At 46.8% G+C, this 21,929-nt stretch overlaps 1 protein-coding gene across 1 annotated transcript in view; it reads right to left on the bottom strand.

The window, feature by feature from the left end:
• Window positions 1-21,929, bottom strand: part of sh3bp4a (SH3-domain binding protein 4a) — a 79,789-nt gene that overhangs the window by 46,005 nt on the left and 11,855 nt on the right. Inside the window, exon 2 of the mRNA XM_078206103.1 lies at window positions 4,227-4,460. Coding sequence (XP_078062229.1) covers window positions 4,227-4,344 — 118 coding nt within the window. The 5' untranslated portion in view covers window positions 4,345-4,460. The remainder of the gene's footprint in view (window positions 1-4,226; window positions 4,461-21,929) is intronic.

Below are 21,929 nucleotides of genomic sequence, written 5' to 3'. Positions count from 1 at the left end.
ATATTCCCGATGGTGGGGGAGTCCAGAACCAGGGATCACAGTCTGAGGATTCGGGGTAGACCATTTAGGACAGAGATGAGGAGACATTTCTTCACCCAAAGATTCATTACCACAGGAAGTAGTTGATGCCAAAACATTGAATGCATTCAAGAGGTGGCTGGATATAGCACTTGGGGCGAATGGGATCAAAGGTTATGGGGAGAAAGCAGGATTAGGCTATTGAGTTGGACAATCAGCCATGATGGTGATGAATGGCGGAGCAGGCTCGAAGGGCCGAATGGCCTCCTCCCATCTTCTACGTTGCTACGAAATCGGACAGTGACCCGAGACTGGAAAATGGCCTCGTGGGATTATCGCTAGACTATTAATCGACAAATTTAGCTAATGTTCTGGGGACCCGGGTTCGAATCCAGCCACAGCAGATGGAATTTGAATCCAGCAAAAAAAAATCTGGAATTAAGAATCTACTGATGACCATGAAACCATTCTCGGAAAAACCCATCTGGTTCCCTAATGCCCTTCAGGGAAGGAAATCTGCCACCCTTACCTGGTCTGGCCTACATGCGGCTCCAGAGCCACAGCAATGCGGTTGACTCTCAAATGCCCTCTGAAATGGCCGAGCAAGACACTCAGTTCAAGGGCAACTAGGGATGGGCAACAAATGCTGGCCCAGCCAGCGACGCCCACATCCCATGAAAGAATAAGTTAAGGGGAGGTAACGACCTAGTGGTATTATCTCTAGACTTTAATCCAGAAACTCAGCTAATGTTCTGGCGACCCGGGTTCGAATCCCGCCACGGCAGATGATGGAATTTGAATTCAATAGAAAATATCTGGAATTAAGAATCTACTGATGACCATGAAACCATTGTCGATTGTCGGAAAAACCCATCTGGTTCACGAATGTCCTTTAGGGAAGGAAATCTGCCTTCCTTAGCCGGTCTGGCCTACATGGGACTCCAGAGCCACAGCCTCTGTTGACTCAGCTGACTCTCAACTGTCCCTCCAAGAGCAACTAGGGATGGGCAATAAATGCTGGCCAGCCAGCGACGCCCATGTCCCACAAATGAATTTTTTAAAAATTGAACTTGGGTCTGTGGCGCTGTGAGGCAGCAGTGCTAACCACTGTGTCACCGTGCCACCCTAATTGATGATTTTTTTTCAGACCACTGTATCGGTCTGCCCACACTGTAACCGGAACAAGTTCATTTCTTCAGGCAGCAGAATGCATTTTGCCCGTTAACTGATCAAGCTCGACCAGGAATAAGGAGGTAAATTCAGAGCTGACTTCAGGCTGGTATTGCAGACACATGAGCAAAGGCACTGGCCCAAAGCCAACGCGACACCCAACAGACATCGGCAATTCAACTCTGACCTTCATTCTTCTGGGCAAAATAAATTAGTGAAATTAATGAACTGCCGGGGCACCAACTGTGAGCCTGGTGCTTGATTGCTGTTTCAGAGAGCACTCTTTGCAGCAAGATATTCTGGAGTGATTACACCAGTGTTAGCACGTCAACAAACCTGCAGGGAATTCATTCTTTCCATTTATTTAATGAGAGCTTTCCTGGTTTCTGCATTTTGATCTTTCCTGGCGCACAGCTCCAAGGCGGAACAAGCTAAAACATGCAGATCTGGGTCACTGCAACATTTGAACCGGCCTAAATTAGTCAGTGGGTGACAAAAGTGTTATAACTACACTGGTTAAACATTTATTGGCAGTTAAATGTCTGCTTTCAAAACCCGAGGCTGATTCATTGTACATTTAAGACAAAAACTGCTGTTCCCAGCAGTGAAGAAGTTATGAACCATTTTGGGTGTCTCCATGTTTATTGTAAGAAGCACAGCACTCAATCAACCTCAATCCAATTTGCTGTTCAGAGAGAAAAAAAAAAAAATCGCTGAAGCTTTTTCTTCAGTGTCCTCTCATTTTTTCTCTTCCCCAGTGTGTACTAGAAATGTTTTACATTTTCTTCAGGGGATGTGGGCGTCGCTGGCTCGGCAAAGCATTCACTGCCCCTCCCTAATTACTCCTCGAGAAAGTAAGTGGTGGGTGAGCCGCTTTCTTGAACCGCTGCAATCCACGTGGTGCAGGTACACCCACTGTGCTGTTAGGGAGGGCACTCCAGGGTTTTGACCCAGCGACAGTGAAGGAATAGCTGATAGAGTGACACAGTGGTTAGCACTGTTGCCTCACTGCGCCAGGGACAGGGTCCGATTCCAGCCTTGCGTCACTGGCAGTGTGGAGTTTGCACATTCTCCCCGTGTCTACTTGGGTTTCCCCCGGGTGCTCTGGTTTCCTCCCACAATCCAAAGATGTGCAGGTTAGGTGGATTGGCCATGCTAAAATGCCCCCTTCGTGTCCCAAGAAGTGCAGGTTAAATGCATTAGTCATGGTAAATGCGCAGGGTTACAGGATAGGGCGGAGGAGAGGGTGTGGGTAAGATACTGTCAGAGAGTTTGATGGACCAAATGGCCTCTTCTGCAGGGTAGGGATTCTATGATATATTTCCAAGTCACGACAGTGTGTGGCTTGGAGGGGAACTTCCATGTGTTTCCATGTGCCTCCTACCCTTGTCCTTCTCGGTTAGTGGTTCCCAAAGGGTGCGGCGCGCCACACTGGTGCGGCGAGAGAGGATGGCAAGTGTGGCGGGAAGATTCAAGGACAATCAAAGAAATATTTAAACATGGTTTAAACAAGCATTGGTTTATACTTTCTGGATGACCCATGATCATGTTGCAGCTGTATAGGACCCTGGTCAGACCCCACCTGGAGTACTGTGCCCAGTTCTGGTCGCCTCATTACAGAAAGGATGTGGAAGCCATAGGACGGGTGCAGAGGAGATTTACGTGGATGTTGCCGGGATTAAGTGGTATGCCTTATGAGGATAGGTTGAGAGAGCTAGGTCTATTCTCCTTGGAGAGGCGAAGGATGAGAGGTGACCTGATAGAGGTGTGTAAGATGTTGAGGGGTATTGATAGAGTGGATTCTCAGAGGCTTTTACCCAGGGCTGAAATGGTTGTCACGAGAGGCTACAGGTTTAGGGTGCTGGGGAGTAGGTACAGAGGAGATGTTAGGGGTAAGTTTTTCACTCAGAGGGTGGTGGGTGCGTGGAACCGGCTACTGGTAGTGGTGGTGGAAGCGGATTTGATTGAGTCTTTTAAGAGACTTTTAGATAGGTTCATGGAGGTTAGTAAGATAGAGGGTTATAGATGAGCCTAGAAGGTAAGGAAATTGTTCGGCGCAACTTGTGGGCCGAAGGGCCTGTTTGTGCTGTAGCTTTTCTATGTTCTATCATATTATAAAGTAGTTGTGTTCTATGTTATGAATCAAGCACTGCTAGGAGTTGTTTTTTTTTTGTGTTTGAATGTATTTCTTATCAATAAAAAATTCGGTGAGGCGCGAGCAAATTTTTATTCTGAAAGTGCGGCCCAGTGAAAAAAGTTTGGGAGCCATTGTTCTCGGTGGTAGTGGTCGCAGGTTTGAAAGGTGCTGGCGAAGGAGGTCCTACAGTTTTGCCCTCAGCTGGAGTGCTGCATCCAGTTCTGTGCATCAGACTTTTGGAAAGACATCAGACAAGGTGCAGAAAATATTCATGGACCCAGGGATGAAAAACTTCAGTTACATCCATAGATTGGAAAAGTTGGGACTGTTCTCCTTGGAGGAGAGAAGGTTGAGGGGAGATTCGATGGAGGTATTCAAAATCATGAGGGGTTTGGACAGAGTCGATAGGGAGAAACTGACTCTTCCCATTAGTGGAAGGATCAAGAACCAAAGGGCACCAATTTAAAGCAATTAGCAGAACAAGCCCTGGTAACACAAGAAGAAACATCTTCACATGAAAAAGGGTTGGCGATGGCCTAGTGGTATTATCACTAGACTATTATTCCAGAAACTCAGCTAACGTTCTGGGTTCGAATCCCACCATGGCAGATGGTGGAATTTGAATTCTACAATTATAAAAATTTCTGGAATTAAGAATCTACTGATGACTATGAAAGCATTGTCGATTGTCGGAAAAACCCAAGTGCTAGAAAATGAGATTAGCGTAGTCAGATTTTGTTGACTGGGCACAATGGGCTGAATGGCCTCATTCTGTGTTGTAAACATCTATACATCTATTTAATAACTCGTGTCCCTCACAAGCCTGAGGAATCTATCGAATATCCAACAGTGATGGATCACATTGTGCAATGATGATAAAACTTGAATCACAGATCCTCACCTTTAACATCATTCATCCCGAGATCAGAGAAACCATCACTCAAGTCGATCAACGTCCCTTCCGATTTACACCGAGGAAGTGCACTTGTGTTGGTCGCTCGAATTCTCTGGGCTGCCATAGTTGCCTCGACGGTCAGACTTGATATTGGACACAAAGGTTGCTCGTTGGCAACAGCTTCTATAGGCCTGCAATCAACTCTTTAACTATTAGGGAGCCATCCGTTATACTGACCACCTGGAAGGAATAAAACATACAACACTGCATCAGTTTAAGAGATAGTGTCTCCAAAAGGGTACCAAATTTACCAGCTAAATACAACTTCTTCTGGGCAACAGATGGTCAGTTATTTCCATTTGTAAATAAACACGTCTTTCTGCTTCTAAGCAACAGCAACGTTTGAACAAAATGTCAGTTTATCCCCCCCAAGCTTGACACAAATCAAAGAAATCCATAACCTTGGTAAGCACAGGTAAGGGAAGAGCTACCTACACATTACAAAGAATAGATGGAATAAAGTTCCTCCAGTCTCTATCCAGAACTAGGTCTCCTCTGTTGTCAACAATGTGAAACATTTAAAGTGATGAAATTTAAAAATATTAATATTTCTATAGCCCTTACCACAATCTCTCAGAATCCCTAAAAAGCAGGCCATTCGGCCCATCGAGTCTGCACTGACCCATTTAAAAAAAATCTTACCCAGGCCCTATCCCCATGTATTTATACTGTTATCCCTCTAACCCACACATCTTAGGATACTAAGGGGCAATTTAGCATGGCCAATCCACCTAACCTACACATCTTTGGGAGAAAACTGGAGCATCCGGAGGAGAAACACAGCAGACACAGGAGAACATGCAAACTCCACACAGACAGTCATGGTGCAAAACTCTTTCCAGCCAATGAAATATGTTTTAAAATGTACTGTTGTCATGGGAGAAATGTGGCAACCCAAGTTACGCACAGGGAGCTTCCCCAAGCAGCTATGCGATAAGGGGCAGATAACAATCAGTTCAGCAATTAACATGGTCCAGATCTGCGGGGGAGAACTTCCCTGTTCCTCTTTGTGCTACGGGATCCACCCAAAGGGGCAGACGGGGCCTCAGTTTAACATCTCATCTGAAAGATGATGTATCCAACAATTTAAAGTTTATTTATTAGTCACAAGTAAGGCTTACATTAATGAAGTTACTGTGAAAATCCCCCAGTCGCCACACTCCGGCGCCTGTTCGGGTACACTGAGGGAGAATTTAGCACGGCCAATGTACCTAACCAGCACGTCTTTCAGACTGTGGGAGGAAACCGGAACTTCCAGAAGAAACCCACGCAGACATGGGGAGAACGTGCAAACTCCACAGTCAGTGGCCTGAGCCAGGATTCGAACCCAGGTCCCTGGCACTGTGAAGCAGCAGTGCTAACCACTGTGCCACCATGCTGCCCATGGTGCAGCGCTCCTGCACTATTGCACTGAAGTGTCAGCCTTGGTTTCAGTGCTCAGATTCTGGAGTGGGTTCCCAACCAAGAAGCCTGCGGCTCGGAGGCGACAGCGCTGCTCACTGCGCCACGGCTGGGCAAGAAGGGCGATAGTATTTTACCAGGGTCCAGTTGAATGGGTCGACTGCAATTGCTAATTCAGTGTATTAAGATTTTCTGTTAAAATGCTCCTGTGCCTTTGAAGCTTTTGCCACGAGGAAGATTCATCACCATCTTCCTTGGATTGAAGTGTCTTGCTCCAGCTACCGCACAAAGCAGGGTGCAGGGTCTCCATGCTGACTCTGAGGATTCGCTGCTTTCATTGGCCACAATTTGTATCTGGCTCAGTTGGTGGTGCATTCACCTCCAATCAGAGGAGTGTATGCCACTCCATTGACCTGTGCAGAGTTTCAGGCAGTCTGAGGGAGTGCCGCACTGTCAGAGGTGCCACTTTTCAGGTGAGGTTCCATCCCAAGGCTTCATCAGGTGATGTGAATGACTCTATTCGGAAAGCAGCAGGGAAGATCTTGACAATATTTATCCCTCTGCTCGTTGTCATATTGCCACCTGTGGGATCTTGCTTTGCACAAACTGGCTGCTGTATTTCCAGCATTACCAACAGTGACATGATGACAAAAATACTTCACGTGCTGTGAAATGCTTTGGGGCGTCCCGAGGTGGTGAAAGGTATTTTGTAAATGCAAGTCTTACTTTCTTTATCGAATTTGTGACAAAGGCTTCTGGTGCTGCCTTGAAGTCAACGCTTCACCCTTGAGCATCAGAGCATTGAGTGAAGAGGTCCACTCCCTGCTTCTTTTGTACTGCTGCCGTACTTGTAAATACTCAACTGGATGGATTCCCTCACACTTGCTGCGCTCTTCTACCTTGTGAACAATGAGGGGAATTAAGGTGCAGCCTCCCGCTGCACTCTATGTGCCCCTGGCAAATCTGGCACGCCATCCTATCTTGTTTAGACAATAGCAATGACTGCAACCACCGTAAGACAACAGGCAGGGACCAACAAGTTGCACTTTGTATGGCAGGTAACGCCTTTCTTCAGATGTTCGTGCATCAACACTGATTAAAAAGAATAAAAGATGCATAGCTGACATTCACGCAAGTGAATTACTGCATAGGTCATTGCTAAAGATCACTGGAAGAGATCGTGTAGAATTCGATAGAGATTACATTAGAAAGTCATTTCGCCCAACTGCTGTTAATGTCCCACGTAAACCTCCTGCCACACCTCTTCATCTATCAATTTAACCTTCTATCTCTTTCTCCTCAGAGATTATTTGGTATTTCAATTATTTCCTTTGAATGTATCCCTCCATTTCACGCAAACGCTCCGTAGCGACTTCCAGATTGTAATCACGGTCTGGGTAAAGTTGTTTCTCATTAATTTCCCACTGGATTTATTAGTGACTGTTTAATATTTATGACGCCCTCAGTTTGGTCTCGCCCACATTTGGGAACATCTTGGCCAGGATTTTAAATATCTTTATCAAGTCACATTCCAGCATGTTTTATTTCAGTGAGAAGAGTCTCACCCATTTAGCTTTTTGGACGAAGCACAGTGCTTCAATCTGTTATCATCCTGGTGAATCTATTTAGCATCTGCCCTAGTCCCTCCGCTCAAGGGGAGATGAGAGTGACTGCCCCTCACATCAGAGCAACATTTGACTCAGGGTGACCACTACAAGCCTGAGCAATACTGGAGTAAATGGGAATCAGGGGGAATCTCTCCCTCAATGTCAACAAAACAAAGGAGATTGTCATCGACTTCTGGAAGCGTAGAGGAGACATGCCCCTGTCTACATCAACGGGGACGAAGTAGAAAGGATCGAGAACTTCACGTTTTTAGGTGTCCTGTTCACCAACAACCTGTCCTGGCCCCCCCATGCCGACACTATAGTTAAGAAAGCCCCACCAATGCCTCTACTTTCTCAGAAGATTAAGGAAATTTGGCATGTCAGCTACAACTCTCACCAACAGCTCTCACCAACTTTTACAGACAAAGCATACCATTCATAGAGAAGGAAACGAGAGAGCATTCTTTCTGGTTGTATCACAGCTTGGTATGGCTTCTGCTCTGTCCAAGACCACAAGGAACTACAAAGAGTCGTGAATGTAGCCCAATCCATCACGCAAACCAGCCTCCCATCCATTGACTCTGTCTACACTTCCTGCTGCCTCAGCAAAGCAGCCAGCATAATTAAGGAGGCATAATTAAAGAGGTCACATATTACTTGGAAAACATATCCTAAATAGAATAAAAGAACAAATGAAATGAATTTATGGGCTGCACAGTGGCACAGTGGTTAGCACTGCTGCCTCACAGCGCCAGGGACCCAGGTTCAATTCCAGCCTTAGGTGACTGTCTGTGTGGAGTTTGCACGTTCTCCCCTTGTCTGCATGGGTTTCCTCCGGGTGCTCCAGTTTCCTCCACAGTCCAAAAGATGTGCAGGACAGGTGGATTGGTCATGCTAAATTGCCCCTTAGTGTCAGAGGGACTAGCAAGGTTACGGGGATACGGTCTGGGTCTTGTTGAGGGTGCAAGCTTGATGGGACAAATGACCTCCTACTGCACTGTAGGGATTCTATGAATTGTGTAGCATAGTTTTGGTGAAGAGGTCTCGCTGGGTGCTGTCAGCAGGTGTCTGGAAGCTGATATCATGACTCTTGATGTTGTTTTGAAGGGGCAGCAATCACAGGAAGGGGAAGGATCTAGGACTGATCCTCGGGAGAGTTCCTGCAGGGAGAGATGTGGGAATATGGGAAGACAACACAGTGACAGATGTGCTCTTGCTCTGATTGGATAGGTTAGATTGGACAGGGTGGTCCCACTGAGTAGGACAAGGGGAATGAGGGCATGGAGGTGGATGCTGTGGATAATCATCAGAAAGGTTACAGTGTATTCGAGAGGGACAAGGAAGGAGAATACACCACGGTCACAGTCGATGCCTTTTGTGACTTTCTCTCACACACAGTTGACCATTGTAAGTACCTGGATCACACTACCAAGATCCCAGCAAATAAAAGAAAATCTGTTTGCCAAAGTCAAAATATTGCCTGTTTATAGTGATAACCGGGTGTGGCGGCAGATCCTTCAGTTGACCTTGTGCCACCAGCATGAACTCACTGAATACTGAAACAAAACACAACCCAGGTCTAGCTCTCGGAGGATGCTTCACATCAGAACCAATTCCAAGACAATATAGTGGAAGCAAATATACAGGAGCATCCATCTCAAACTTCATATAGAATCACAGAATACTACAGTGCAGAGTCTGCACCAATGCATGAAAGGCCCTGACCTGCCCACCTAATCCCACTTGCCAGCACTTGGTCCATAGCCCTGAATGTTATGATGTGCCAAGTGCTCATCCAGGTACTTTTTAAAGGATGTGAGGCATCCCTCCTCCACCACCCTCCCAGGCAGCGCATTCCAGACCCTCACCACCTTCTGGGTAAAAAAAGATTTTCCTCAAATCCCCACTAAGCCTCACACCCCTCACTTTTAACTTGTGTCCCCTCGTAACTGACCCTTCAACTAAGGGGAACAGCTGCTCCCTATCCACTCTGTCCATGCCCCTCATAATCTTGAACACCTCAATCAGGTCGTCCCTCAGTCTTCTCTGCTCCAGAGAAAACAACCCAAGCCTACCCAACCTCTCTTCATAACTTAAGAAGTGGAAGGGGGGATAACAGAACATAATGCAAGACCTAACAGAATGCAAGAAAACCACATTTCAGCTACTGCACACTTACAATTTCAGACACAAAACTGCCATGAAGCTGCTACCTGAGGTTTAGCTGATCCCTCAATGCAGTTTCAATTGGGTTTCTTCCAGTTATCCTGTAACTGATGTGTGCAGAGAGAGGAAAGCAATGGCATTTAGGGGCACAGCGTTAATATTAACTGTTAGCCTACCATGGAGGAATAACACAGCAGTTTGTCTTTTACCTGCAGCAAGGTTATTCTACATCCAGCCCGGCAGAGATACAAACTCCATATCAAATCCCCACAGACATGGGGGAGAATGTGCAAACTCCACACAGACAGTGACCCAAAGCCAGAATCCAACCTGGGTCCCTGGTGCTGTGAGGCAGCAGTGCTGATCACAGTGTCACCCATAAATTCCTTTGCTCCTTTATTCCATTTAGATTCTTATTTTCCAATACGTGACCTCCTTATTTTTCTTGCTAAAATGCCTTGTACTTGGCTATGCTGAAATTTGCCAACACGTCCACATTCATATTTTCATGTAATAAGTTGAAGTCCTCCTGAGTGTTGAGTCCCCCCTTCCAACCCCATAGTCAGGGAGGTTTACAGCATGGAAACAGGCCCTTTGGCCCAACTTGTCCATGTTGCCCCTTTTTTTTAAAACCCCTAAGCTAATCCCAATTGCCTGCATTTGGCCCATATCCCTCTATACCCATCGTACCCATGTCACTGTCTAAATGCTTTTTAAAAGACAAGATTGTACCCGCCTCTACTACTACCTCTGGCAGCTTGTTCCAGACACTCACCACCCTGTGAGAAAAAATTGCCCCTCTGGACCCTTTTGTATCTCTTCCCCTCACCTTAAACCTGTGCCCTCTAGTTTTAGACTCCCCTACCTTTGGGAAAAGATATTGACTTTCTAGCTGATCTATGCCCCTCATTATTTTATGGACCTCTATAAGATCACCCCTCAGCCTCCTACACTCCGGGGAAAAAAGTCCCAGTCTATCCAGCCTCTCCTTATAACTCAAACAATTTAGAAATTCATAGACTAGGATTTGTGAAATCCAATTTCAGCTGTGTCCATTTATATTCTTTGACCAATAACCATTAATAAGAAAATTAGCTTCAATTATATTTACCAAGGTATGCACTTGCTGATACGCTGACACACAGCGCTGGGCTAGAACCCAACTTGTTCAGGACAGCGAGAGAATGGGGAGCGCTCCTTCTTTAGAAAAATTTCAATTCCGCTAGTGAGAATGGTGACTATTGCTGCAGGTTTCCAAGCACGATTGAGGTTTATTCCATACAGTACACCCACTGCTGCCCAACACAGATCACGACCTTCATACACGGTCTGACCTTCAAACGTAAAATGACATTAAGACGAGAGGTACGAGTGTTTGGGAATTAAACACCTTTACCATTTTCCCGGAGCAACATCAAGTGGGTTGGGCAGAGTAAAACTCCAAATCTATCCCAACTACAGAAAGGAGTGCCTGCAGCTACCAAATCTTCCATTTGCCACACCAGCTAAGCAGACAGCCTCTCGCTGACATCTAATTTACAGCCAAATTGTGCCCACTGACATTGAGCCCATGTCACACAAGGCCCTGCATTGCCAAAGCACAAGTTTATTTTGAAGTCACACTGGTTTCATAGAAACATAGAAGATAGGAGCAGGAGGAGGCCATTCGGCCCTTCGAACCTGCACTGCCATCACCATCATAGCTGATCGTCCAACTCAATAGCCTAATCCTGCTTTCTCCCCATAACCTTTGATCCCATTCGCCCCAAGTGCTATATCCAGCCGCCTCTTGAATACATTCAATGTTTTGGCATCAACTACTTCCTGTGGTAATGAATTCCACAGGCTCACCACTCTTTGGGTGAAGAAATGTCTCCACCTCCATCCTAAATGGTCTACCCCGAATCCTCAGACTGTGACCCCTGGTTCTGGACTCCCCCACCATCGGGAACATCCTCCCTGCATCTACCCTGTCTAGTCCTGTTAGAATTCATGCAACTTCCCACTTGCAAGGTCTCTTTTAAAATTGCAAGTTAGGTTTTAAAGTTTAAGTTTAGAGTTTTAAAAGTATATTTATTAGTTACAAGTAGGCTTACATTAACATTGCAATGAAGCTACTGTGAAAATCTCCTAGTCGCCACACTCAGGCACCTGTTCGGGTACACCGAGGGAGAATTTAGCACGGCCAATGCACCTAATCAGCACATCTGAGGAAACTGGAGCACCCGGAGGAAGCCCACGCAGACATGGGGAGAACGTGCAACAAGCTCCACACAGACCCGCGACCCAAGCCGGGAATCGAACCCAGGTCCTTGGAGCTATGAGGCAGCAGTGCTAACCACTGTGCTACCCAAGTTATGGAGTCCTTAATTGAGGGGGAATCAAATTACTCACAGCACAGTTTGATTTCAAATTACCACAACCACGAACGTAACATTTTAAAGGAATGGCGATACGTTGATATTCTGCAAAGATTTAACTGAAACTTTCCCCACGAGAAGCAATCTCAGGAGGTATAAAATCAGAGAAGTCATCCACTACTCAGCTCTGATAGGAAGGCACTCTGCTGTGTATATTTGATTGGGCCAATGGGGGGCCCCGCACTGGGATAACACACAAACAGATTTCCAATGTTCAGTCTGTCGGTTGATAAATGCTTTGGCCGGGACTTCTTCAGTCTGAGCCAATGATGATCTAAACAGGAAGTGGGGCTCAAAAATAAAACATCTGAATTTAATTTCTTACTTCACAAAAGCTCAATTATTTTTCCAACAAACCTCCATTTGACTGGCATTTCATCGCAACAGTGCAACTCACGCCATGTTCCCTCCCCGATTAGACGCAACGATACTGTCACTGACTGCTCCCGATAAAACAACTGGAAGGTGATTTGAGAGTCAGGAAACCTGACTACAACTGTACAGGGAATCCGTTAGGCCACACCCAGAATACTGGACCGTATCCAGGGAAGAATGTACTTAACCAAGAGGCAATCCAAATGGCTGGCTCCAGCTCCCATTCCTTGGGAGTGTTTGCCACAGCACAGAGCAGTGGGAAGGATCTAAGGAAAGTCATACATCATTTCCCTGACAAATTATGTAACTTAGCAGTGGAATCTGAAAGAAAGATCTTATTTATTTCATAGAATCCCTACAGTGCAGAAGGAGGCCATTCAGCCCATCGGATCAGCACTGACCACAATCCCACCCAGGCCCTATCCCCATAACCCCATGCATTTACCCTAGCTAGTCCCCTTGACACTAAGGGGCAATTTAGCATGGCTAAATCCACCTAATCTTTCAGACTGTAGAAGGAAACCGGAGCACCCGGAGGAAACCCACGCAGACACGGGGAGAACGTGCAGACTCCGCGCAGACAGTGACCCAAGCCGGGAATCGAACCCATGTCCCTGGCGCTGTAAGGCAGCAGTGCTAACCACTGTGCCGCCCCAACTTGCAGCACCTTCTCTGCATTCCTTCTCACACCCAAGCTATTAGGTATGTAGCTTTCTCCCCTGCAAAGCTAGAAGAGATACAGGTAGCAACAGTCCAGAGCCGTCCCAAGCTTTTGCAATTTTATTAGAATATTAGAATCATACAGTACAGAAGGAGGCCATTCAGCCCATCGAGTCTGCACCAGCAACAACTCCACCCAGGCCCTATCCCTGTAACCCCATGTATGTACCCTGTTGGTCCCCCTGACACGAAGGGGCAATTTGCCTGATACCATTTTAAAATCAATCAGTAAAACTGCATGAAGCAAACGTCCCCCAACACTGGAATCCAAAGTTGAATGCTGGTGACAGTCGCCATGGAAACTGAAAGACACTGCTGCCTCCTTTAGATAGATTCACTCGCAGTATGGGCTCAGGCAGAAAGCACTCAGCAATAAACCCTCAAAGCTTCTCCCACACGCCAAGGAACAGGAACCAAATTGAACTTGATTCAAAACGTCTCCGGAACTGTGAGATTGAGTTGTTCCTTTCAAACTCCCTGCCACCTGTTCCATGTTGTAATTTTTCCCCATCTCCAGCTGTTTGCTGATCACACACTGCTCTCTCCAAATGGATTCATTGGATTGCACAACATGCCACTTCTTCATCCATGGGTAGCATGTTAGCGTATAGAAAAACAGGGGCAGGATGAGGCCATTCGGCCCTTCGAGTCTGCCCTGCCATTCACAGAATCCCTACAGTGCAGAAGGAGGCCATTCGACCCAGTGAGTCTGCACTGACCACAATCCCACCCAGGCCCTATTCCCGCATCCCCACACATGTACCCTAGCTAGTCCTCCTGACACTAGGGTTAATTTAGCATGGCCAATTAAACCTAACGCACACATCTTTGGATGGTGGGAGGAAACTGGAGCACCCGGAGGAAACCCACGCAGACACAGAGTGACCTAAACCAGGAATCGCACCCGGTCCCCTGGCGCTGTGAGGCAGCAGTGCTAACCCCTTCACTATGACCATGGCTGATCATCCAACTCAAGAGCCCGTTTCCCCCCTTCCTCCCCCATATCATTTGATCCCTTTCACCCCAAGAGCTATGTCTAATTCCTTCTTGAAAACATACAGAGGGGAATTTTCCCGTCCCACCCACCACAGGAATCGTAGCGGGCGGGGGGAGGGACCATGAGCACAGCTGGAAAATCCCACCCACAATGTTGTGGCCTCAACGACTTTCCTGAATTCCACAGGCTGACTGCTCTCTGAGCGAAGAAGTTTCTCCTCATTTCACTCCTAAAAAGGTTTACCCATATCCTGCGACTGTGACCCCTGATACCCCAGGCAAAGCAGCATGTTGGGGGCTCTACAATTGGCGCCAGTGCCCCAGATATTGGGAACAATATGATGAGAAAGGTCAGCCAGCATTAATATCCCTGATGAATATCCAGTGATCAACATGGGTGAAGATCCAGCAAGCGGTGCTTACTCGAACAATCTGCCAGCGGTCAATATTGTGTTTTGCGCATGGATATTGGTCACGTGGGGATGTGCCTGAGGATGAACTGCAAAGGAATAACATTGCCAGAGAAACCAGGAAATGAAACACATGCTTAAAATGCACCAAGCAAAATAAAAGACTGACCTAAAATTCCACCATCAAATCTGCAGACAGGGACCCAGGAGTGAAAGATGCAACAAGCTGCAGTTTCATAAATACTGGGCTTTCCTTGTTACATGACAGCAGCGTGTAATAAACCAGATATACACTGATTAAAAACAGCAGAGTCACTTCCCCTCTCTTAAACCACCGCCCCCCCCCCCCCCGCCTGGTATTCTCAGAGAGATGCTAATTCACACTGACTCCGGTTAGTAATCTGTTCTTTCAAGAAACAGAAACTAGAAGCAAGAGGAGGCCATTCGGCCCTTCGAGCCTGCTCCGCCATTCATTTTGATCATGGCTGATTATCAAATTCACTATCCTGAGCCCCCTTCCCCCCCCCCCATATCCCTCGATCCCTTCAGCCCCCAGAGCTATATCTAATTTCTTCTTGAAATCACAATGTTTCGGCCTCACTACTTTCTGTGGGAGTGAATTCCACACATTCACCACCCTCTGGGTGAAGAAATTTCTCCTCACCTCAGTTCTAAAAGGTTTACCCCTTATCCTCAAACTATGACCCCTAGTTCTGGATCCCCCCACCACTGGGAACGTTCTTTCTGAATCCACCCTGTCTAACACAGTGGTTAGCACTGTCGCCTCACAGCACCAGGGACCCGTTTTCGATTCCCAGCTTGGGTCACTGTCTGCCTCGTGTCTGTGTGGGTTTCCTCTGGTTTCCTCCCACAGTTCAAAGACGTGCTGGTTAGGGTGCATTGGCCGTGCTAAATTCTCCCTCAGTGTACCCGAACAGGCACTGGAGTGTGGTGACTAGGGGGTTTTCACAGTAACATCATTGCAGTGTTAATGTAAGCCTATTTGCGACATTAATAAATAAACTTTTTTTTAATCCTGTTAGAATTTTATGAGTTTCTATGAGACTCCCACCGCCCAGCTGGAACTTGGTCCTCACCAGATACCCACACACCTGTGCATGGGACACACTGGTGGCTGGGTCCTTGCTGACTCTACCCCAAGCCCACCACAACTGTCCCTCCAACTGCCCAACCCCTGGCTCACCCCCAAAAACCACCTCTTCACCAATCAACCGCCGGGGCATTCATTGAGACATGCCCATTGAGGCATTTCCAATTAGTGTCTGGTTAGCCAAGTCGAACCCTGTGGTCTGACTAAGCTCATAGCCACTTCCTGATGCTGCAGCCCTTTGCTGACTAGATCAGGAGGGAGTTTGGAGTATTAATCATTGACTGATAAACTATCCTGGCTATTCCGGGCACATGATGTGATGATGATGACTTAGATGACGACACCTGAAGAAGGAGTGACACTCCGAAAGCTCGTGCTACCAAATAAACCTGTTGGACTTTAACCTGGTGTTGAGACTTCTCACTATTCCGAGCACAACAGCATCCCACATGCATTTATAATTCCAATTTTCACAGGAAGGTCAAAGCTTCAGAAATCAGCCAAACAGGGGCGACGATGGAGTCCCACAATCCTCCCAAAGTAACACTACTCGGACCTTTGCAGCTGAGAAATAGTTTTGCTGTTCAGCGAATTAACTCAGCAAAGGGTAAAATAAACCAGGAGCAGCCTACAGCTTTCCAACAATAATCAATAGTATTTGGTTTGCCCAAAGCCTAAAGTCAAACACTTACAACACGCTGAACCAACTGCTCCACCCCCCCCGGCCTTCCCCACCGCCCCCCCACCTCAGGCTGTTCAGAGGTTCACTAGATTGATTCCAGAGATGAGGGGTTTGTCGTATGAAGAGAGATTGGACAGTTTAGGCCGATACTCTCTGGAATTTAGAAGAATGAGGGGAGATCAAATTGAGGTATACAAGATGATAAAAGGTATGGATAAAGTAGACGAGGAGCGGATGCTTCCTCTTGTGGGGCATTCTAGGACGAGAGGTCATAGTCTTAGGATAACGGGCAGCAAATTTAAAACAGAGTTGAAGAGAAACAACAACTCCCAGAGGGTCATGAATCTGTGGAATTCGCTGCCCCAAAGTACAGCGGATGCTGGGACAGTGAGTAAATTTGAGTTAGACAGATTTTTAATTGGTAATGGGTTGAAGGGTTATGGGGAGAAGGCAGGAAAATGGGGATGAGGAGCATATCAGCCATGGTCGAATGGCGGATCGGATTAGATGGGCCGAGTGGCCTAATTCTGCTCCTACATCTTATGAACAGTCCTCGACCCCAGCCTATCAAACTGTCCTGGATTCACCCTCACCAATTATGTCACTAGCATTGCAGAAGCAATGTTTCAAACTAGAAAATGTCGCCTCTTCAATTCAACACCCACAGGTTCTCCTCTGGGCTTTTTAAAACATTCTAACCATAGAATCCCTGCAGTGCTGAAGGAAACCATTCGGCCCATCGAGTCTGTACCGACAACAATCCCACCCAGGCCCTATCCCCGTAACCTCACATATTGACCCCGCTAATCCCACTGACTTACGCATCCCGGGACACTAAGGGGCAATTTAGCACGGCCAATGCACGTAACCCGCACATCTTTGGAGTGTGGGAGGAAACCGGAGCACCCGGAGGAAACCCACGCAGACACGGGGAGAATGTGCAAACTCCACACAGTGACCCAACCCGGGAATCGAACCCGGGTCCCTGGAGCTGTGAGGCAGGAGTGCTAACCCACTGTGCCACGATAATATCAGCAAATGTACCACACCTAGGATTGTGTGTGTCCCCTAACCCTAATTAAACATTCTGGGTCGAACCCCCTGACAATTAACTGGCACCAATTTAACTGAGGTTTCAGAATCCTCGGGGATTTAGCAAATAGGGAGCACAGTCTGAGCTCAGCATCTCCAGCTGAATTGGAAAAGTTCCAAATGTGACAGAGCAGAATTTACCCCACTGCAGTTTATATTTAAGTTTTTAAAGATTATTATTAATATCACAAGTTAAGACTGCAATGAAGTTAGTGAAAATCCCCTAGCCGCCAGAGTCTGGTGCCTGTTCGGGTACACTGAGGGAGAATTTAGCATGGCCAATGCACCCTAACCAGCACATCTTTCGGACTGTGGGAGGAAACCCGAGCACCTGCAGGGAACATGCAGACTCTGCACAGATGGTGACCCAAGCTGGGAACCGAACTTGGGTCCCTGGCGCTGTGAGGCAGCAGTGCTAACCACTGTGCCACCGTGCTGTCCATTTTTGCTATCCAGCCTTTTGGCCAAGATCAAACAACAGATCGAATCCACGATGGGGCGCAATGCCCCATCCTGTCAGCTTGATTTGGATTCAATTGGATTTTGAAGTTGGTTTTTGGAGCAAGCAAGAAATGGGCTTGGGTTTGTCCGATCCACTCTGAGTATTGGCTTTGTAACTTTAAGGATGAAGTTAAAGAGTTATATATATTAAAAAAATAGAAACACAAGGTCAGTGTCACAATTGGAAGTTTTTGGTTACGACTGCTTTATGAGTGGAAAATCATGTCTCACAAATTTGATTGAGTTTTTTTTGAAGGGGAAACCAAGAAGGTAGATGAGGGCAGTGCAGTTGATGTTGTCTACATGGACTTTAACAAGGCCTTTGACAAGGTACCGCATAGTAGGTTATTGCATCAGGTTAAATCTCACGGGCTCCAGGGTGAGGTATCTAAATGGATACAAAATTGGCTTCTTGACAGAAGCCAGAGGGTGGTTGTCGAGAATTGTTTTTCAAACTGGATGCCTGTGACCAGTGGTGTGCCTCAGGAATCAGTGCTGGGTCCACTGTTATTTGTCATTTATATTAATGATTTGGATGAGAATATCGGAGGCATGGTTAGTAAGTTTTCAGATGACACTAAGATTGGTGGCATAGTGGACAGTGAAGAAATTTATCTCAGATTGCAACAGTATCTTGATCAATTGGGCCAGTGAGTTGACGAGTGGCAGATGGAGTTTAATTTAGACAAATGTGAGGTGATGCATTTTGGTAGACTGAACCAGAGCACGACTTACTCAGTTAATGGTAGGGCGTTGGGGAGAGTTACAGAACAAAGAGATCTCGGGATATATGTTCATAGCTCCTTGAAAGTGGAGTCACAGGTGGACAGAGTGGTGAAGAAGGCATTCGACATGCTTGGTTTCATCGGTCAGAACATTGAATACAGAAGTTGGAATGTCTTGTTGAAGTTGTACAAGACATTGGTAAGGCCACACTTGGAATACTGTGTGCAATTCTGGTCACCCTATTATAGAAAGGATATTATTAAACTAGAAAGAGTGCAGAAGAGATTTACTAGGATGCTACCGGGACTTGATGTATTGAGTTATAAGGAGAGACTGGATAGACTGGGACTTTTTTCTCTGGAGCGCAGCAGGCTGAGGAGTGATCTTATAGAGGTCTATAAAATAATGAGGGGCACAAGTGAGCTAGACTTAGACTTAGAACAGTACAGCACAGAACAGGCCCTTCGGCCCACGATGTTGTGCCGAGCTTTATCTGAAACCAAGATCAAGCTATCCCACTCCCTATCATCCTGGTGTGCTCCATGTGCCTATCCAATAACCGCTTAAATGTTCCTAAAGTGTCTGACTCCACTATCACTGCAGGCAGTCCATTCCACACCCCAACCACTCTCTGCGTAAAGAACCTACCTCTGATATCCTTCCTATATCTCCCACCACGAACCCTATAGTTATGCCCCCTTATAATAGCTCCATCCACCCGAGGAAATAGTCTTTGAACGTTCACTCTATCTATCCCCTTCATCATTTTATAAACCTCTATTAAGTCTCCCCTCAGCCTCCTCCGCTCCAGAGAGAACAGCCTTAGCTCCCTCAACCTTTCCTCATAAGACCTACCCTCCAAACCAGGCAGCATCCTGGTAAATCTCCTTTGCACTCTTTCCAGCGCTTCCACATCCTTCTTATAGTGAGGTGACCAGAACTGCACACAATATTCCAAATGTGGTCTCACCAAGGTCCTGTACAGTTGCAGCATAACCCCACGGCTCTTAAACTCCAACCCCCTGTTAATAAAAGCTAACACACTATAGGCCTTCTTCACAGCTCTATCCACTTGAGTGGCAACCTTCAGACATCTGTGGATATGGACCCCAAGATCTCTCTGTTCCTCCACAGTCTTCAGAACCCTACCTTTGACCCTGTAATCCACATTTAAATTAGTCCTACCAAAATGAATCACCTCACATTTATCAGGGTTAAACTCCATCTGCCATTTTTCAGCCCAGCTTTGCATCCTATCTGTGTCTCTTTGCAGTCTACAACAGCCCTCCATCTCATCCACTACTCCACCAATCTTGGTGTCATCAGCAAATTTACTGATCCACCCTTCAGCCTCCTCCTCCAAGTCATTAATAAAAATCACAAATAGCAGAGGACCAAGCACTGATCCCTGTGGCACTCCGCTAGCAACCTGCCTCCAGTCCGAGAATTTTCCATCCACCACCACCCTCTGTCTTCGATCAGATAGCCAGTTACCTATCCAATCGGCCAACTTTCCCTCTATCCCACACCTCCTTACTTTCATCATAAGCCGACCATGGGGGACCTTATCAAACACCTTACTAAAATCCATGTATATGACATCAACTGCCCTACCTTCATCAACACACTTGTTACCTCCTCAAAACATTCTATCAAATTTGTGAGGCACGACTTGCCCTTCACGAATCCGTGCTGACTAAGCTAGATAGTCAATATCTTTTTCCAAAGGTGGGGGAGTCTAAAACTAGAGGGCATAGGTTTAAGGTGAGAGGGGAGAGATACAAAAGTGTCCAGAGGGGCAATTTTTTCTCACAGAGGGTGGTGAGTGTCTGGAACAAGCTGCCAGAGGTAGTAGTCGAGGCGGGTACAATTTTGTCTTTTAAAAAGCATTTAGAGAGTTTACATGGGTATAGAGGGATATGGGCCAAATGCGAGCAATTGGGATTAGCTATGGGGTTTTTAAAAAAAAGGGTAGCATGGACAAGTTGGGCCGAAGGGCCCGTTTCCATGCTGTAAACCTCTATGGCTCTATGACTGCTGCCAAGCTGAAACAACACTCGATGAAACAGAGATATATCGGTGCAGGGCGGACATTATTAAAACGCAGCAACAAACCATCTCCATCCCTGCCACCATTTCCTGTGACACTGCTGACTCATGCTGACTGCACTGAGTGTCAGGAGCACTATTCGATTGAGGATACACAGCTGAGACAGAACCAGTCCTCACCAGATATCCACATATTCCTCTGTTGGTGTCATGGCAACAGCAGCGATTCTCCCCACCCTCGCCCTGGGACAAGCGAAGGAGAGGCTGACAAAAGTCAGGAGGGCAAACATTTGCAAGGCCGAGAGGGATAAAGAGCAGGCCAGCGGGACTGATTGGGTAGCTCTTTCAAGTGGCAGCACAGGCACAATGGGCCGAATGGCCTCCTTCTGTCCTGTACGATTCCACGAGGAGGTTTGGCTGCAATTCTCCCGCTCCCCCCAACCCACTCCCCACTTTCTGTTCTTATTCCTCACTTCAGCAGCTGAGTGAGGCACAGATTAGGCCCACACATGAGGCATGGCCAATGGGGTGAAGGGTCCAAAAGCAGCCAGCCAACCAACACTCCAAGCATTTGGCAAAGAATAACGAGACAAGAATGTTAGATGGGCGAGACTAAACAAAGAAGAAATTTCACACTGACCCTTTCCTGTCACTAAGAGTTGGCTGTGCCCATGAGGGCGGCATGGTGGCATAGTGGTTAGCACTGCTGCCTCACAGCACCAGGGACCTGGGTTCAATTCCGGCCTCGGGTCACTGTCTGTGTGGAGTCAGCACATTCTACCCGTGTCTGTTGGGGTTTCCTCCGGGTGCTCCAGTTTCCTCCCACAGTCCAAAGATGTGCAGGTTAGATGGGTTGGCCATGCTAAATTGGCCTTTAGTGTTCCAAGATGTATAGGTTAGGGGAATTAGCAGGGTAAATATGTGGGGTTATGGGGATAGGGCCTGGGTGGGATGCTCTGTCAGAGATAGATGTAGCCCAATCCATCACGCAAACCAGCCTCCCATCCATTGACTCTACCTACACTTCCCGCTGTCTCGGCAAAGCAGCCAGCATAATTAAGGACCCCACGCACCCCGGTCATTCTCTCTTCCACCTTCTTCCGTTGGGAAAGATACAAAAGTCTGAGGTCACGTGCCAACCGACTCAAGAACAGCTTCTTCCCTGCTGTCATCAGACTTTTGAATGGACCTACCTCGCATTAAGTTGATCTTTCTCCACACCCTAGCTATGACTGTAACACTACATTCTGCACACTCTCATTTCCTTCTCTATGAACAGTATGATTTGCCTGTATAGCGCGCAAGAAACAATACTTTTCACCGTATACTAATACATGTGACAATAATAAATCAAATCGAAAGCTATTATAGCAAAATCTGATTCCATCGTCAC

This window comes from Mustelus asterias, unplaced genomic scaffold (genome assembly GCF_964213995.1).
Source record: "Mustelus asterias unplaced genomic scaffold, sMusAst1.hap1.1 HAP1_SCAFFOLD_1276, whole genome shotgun sequence".
Taxonomy (NCBI): Eukaryota; Metazoa; Chordata; class Chondrichthyes; order Carcharhiniformes; family Triakidae; genus Mustelus; species Mustelus asterias.
Note: the sequence above shows the minus strand (reverse complement) of the source record. Positions and strands in the feature narration are given on the sequence as shown.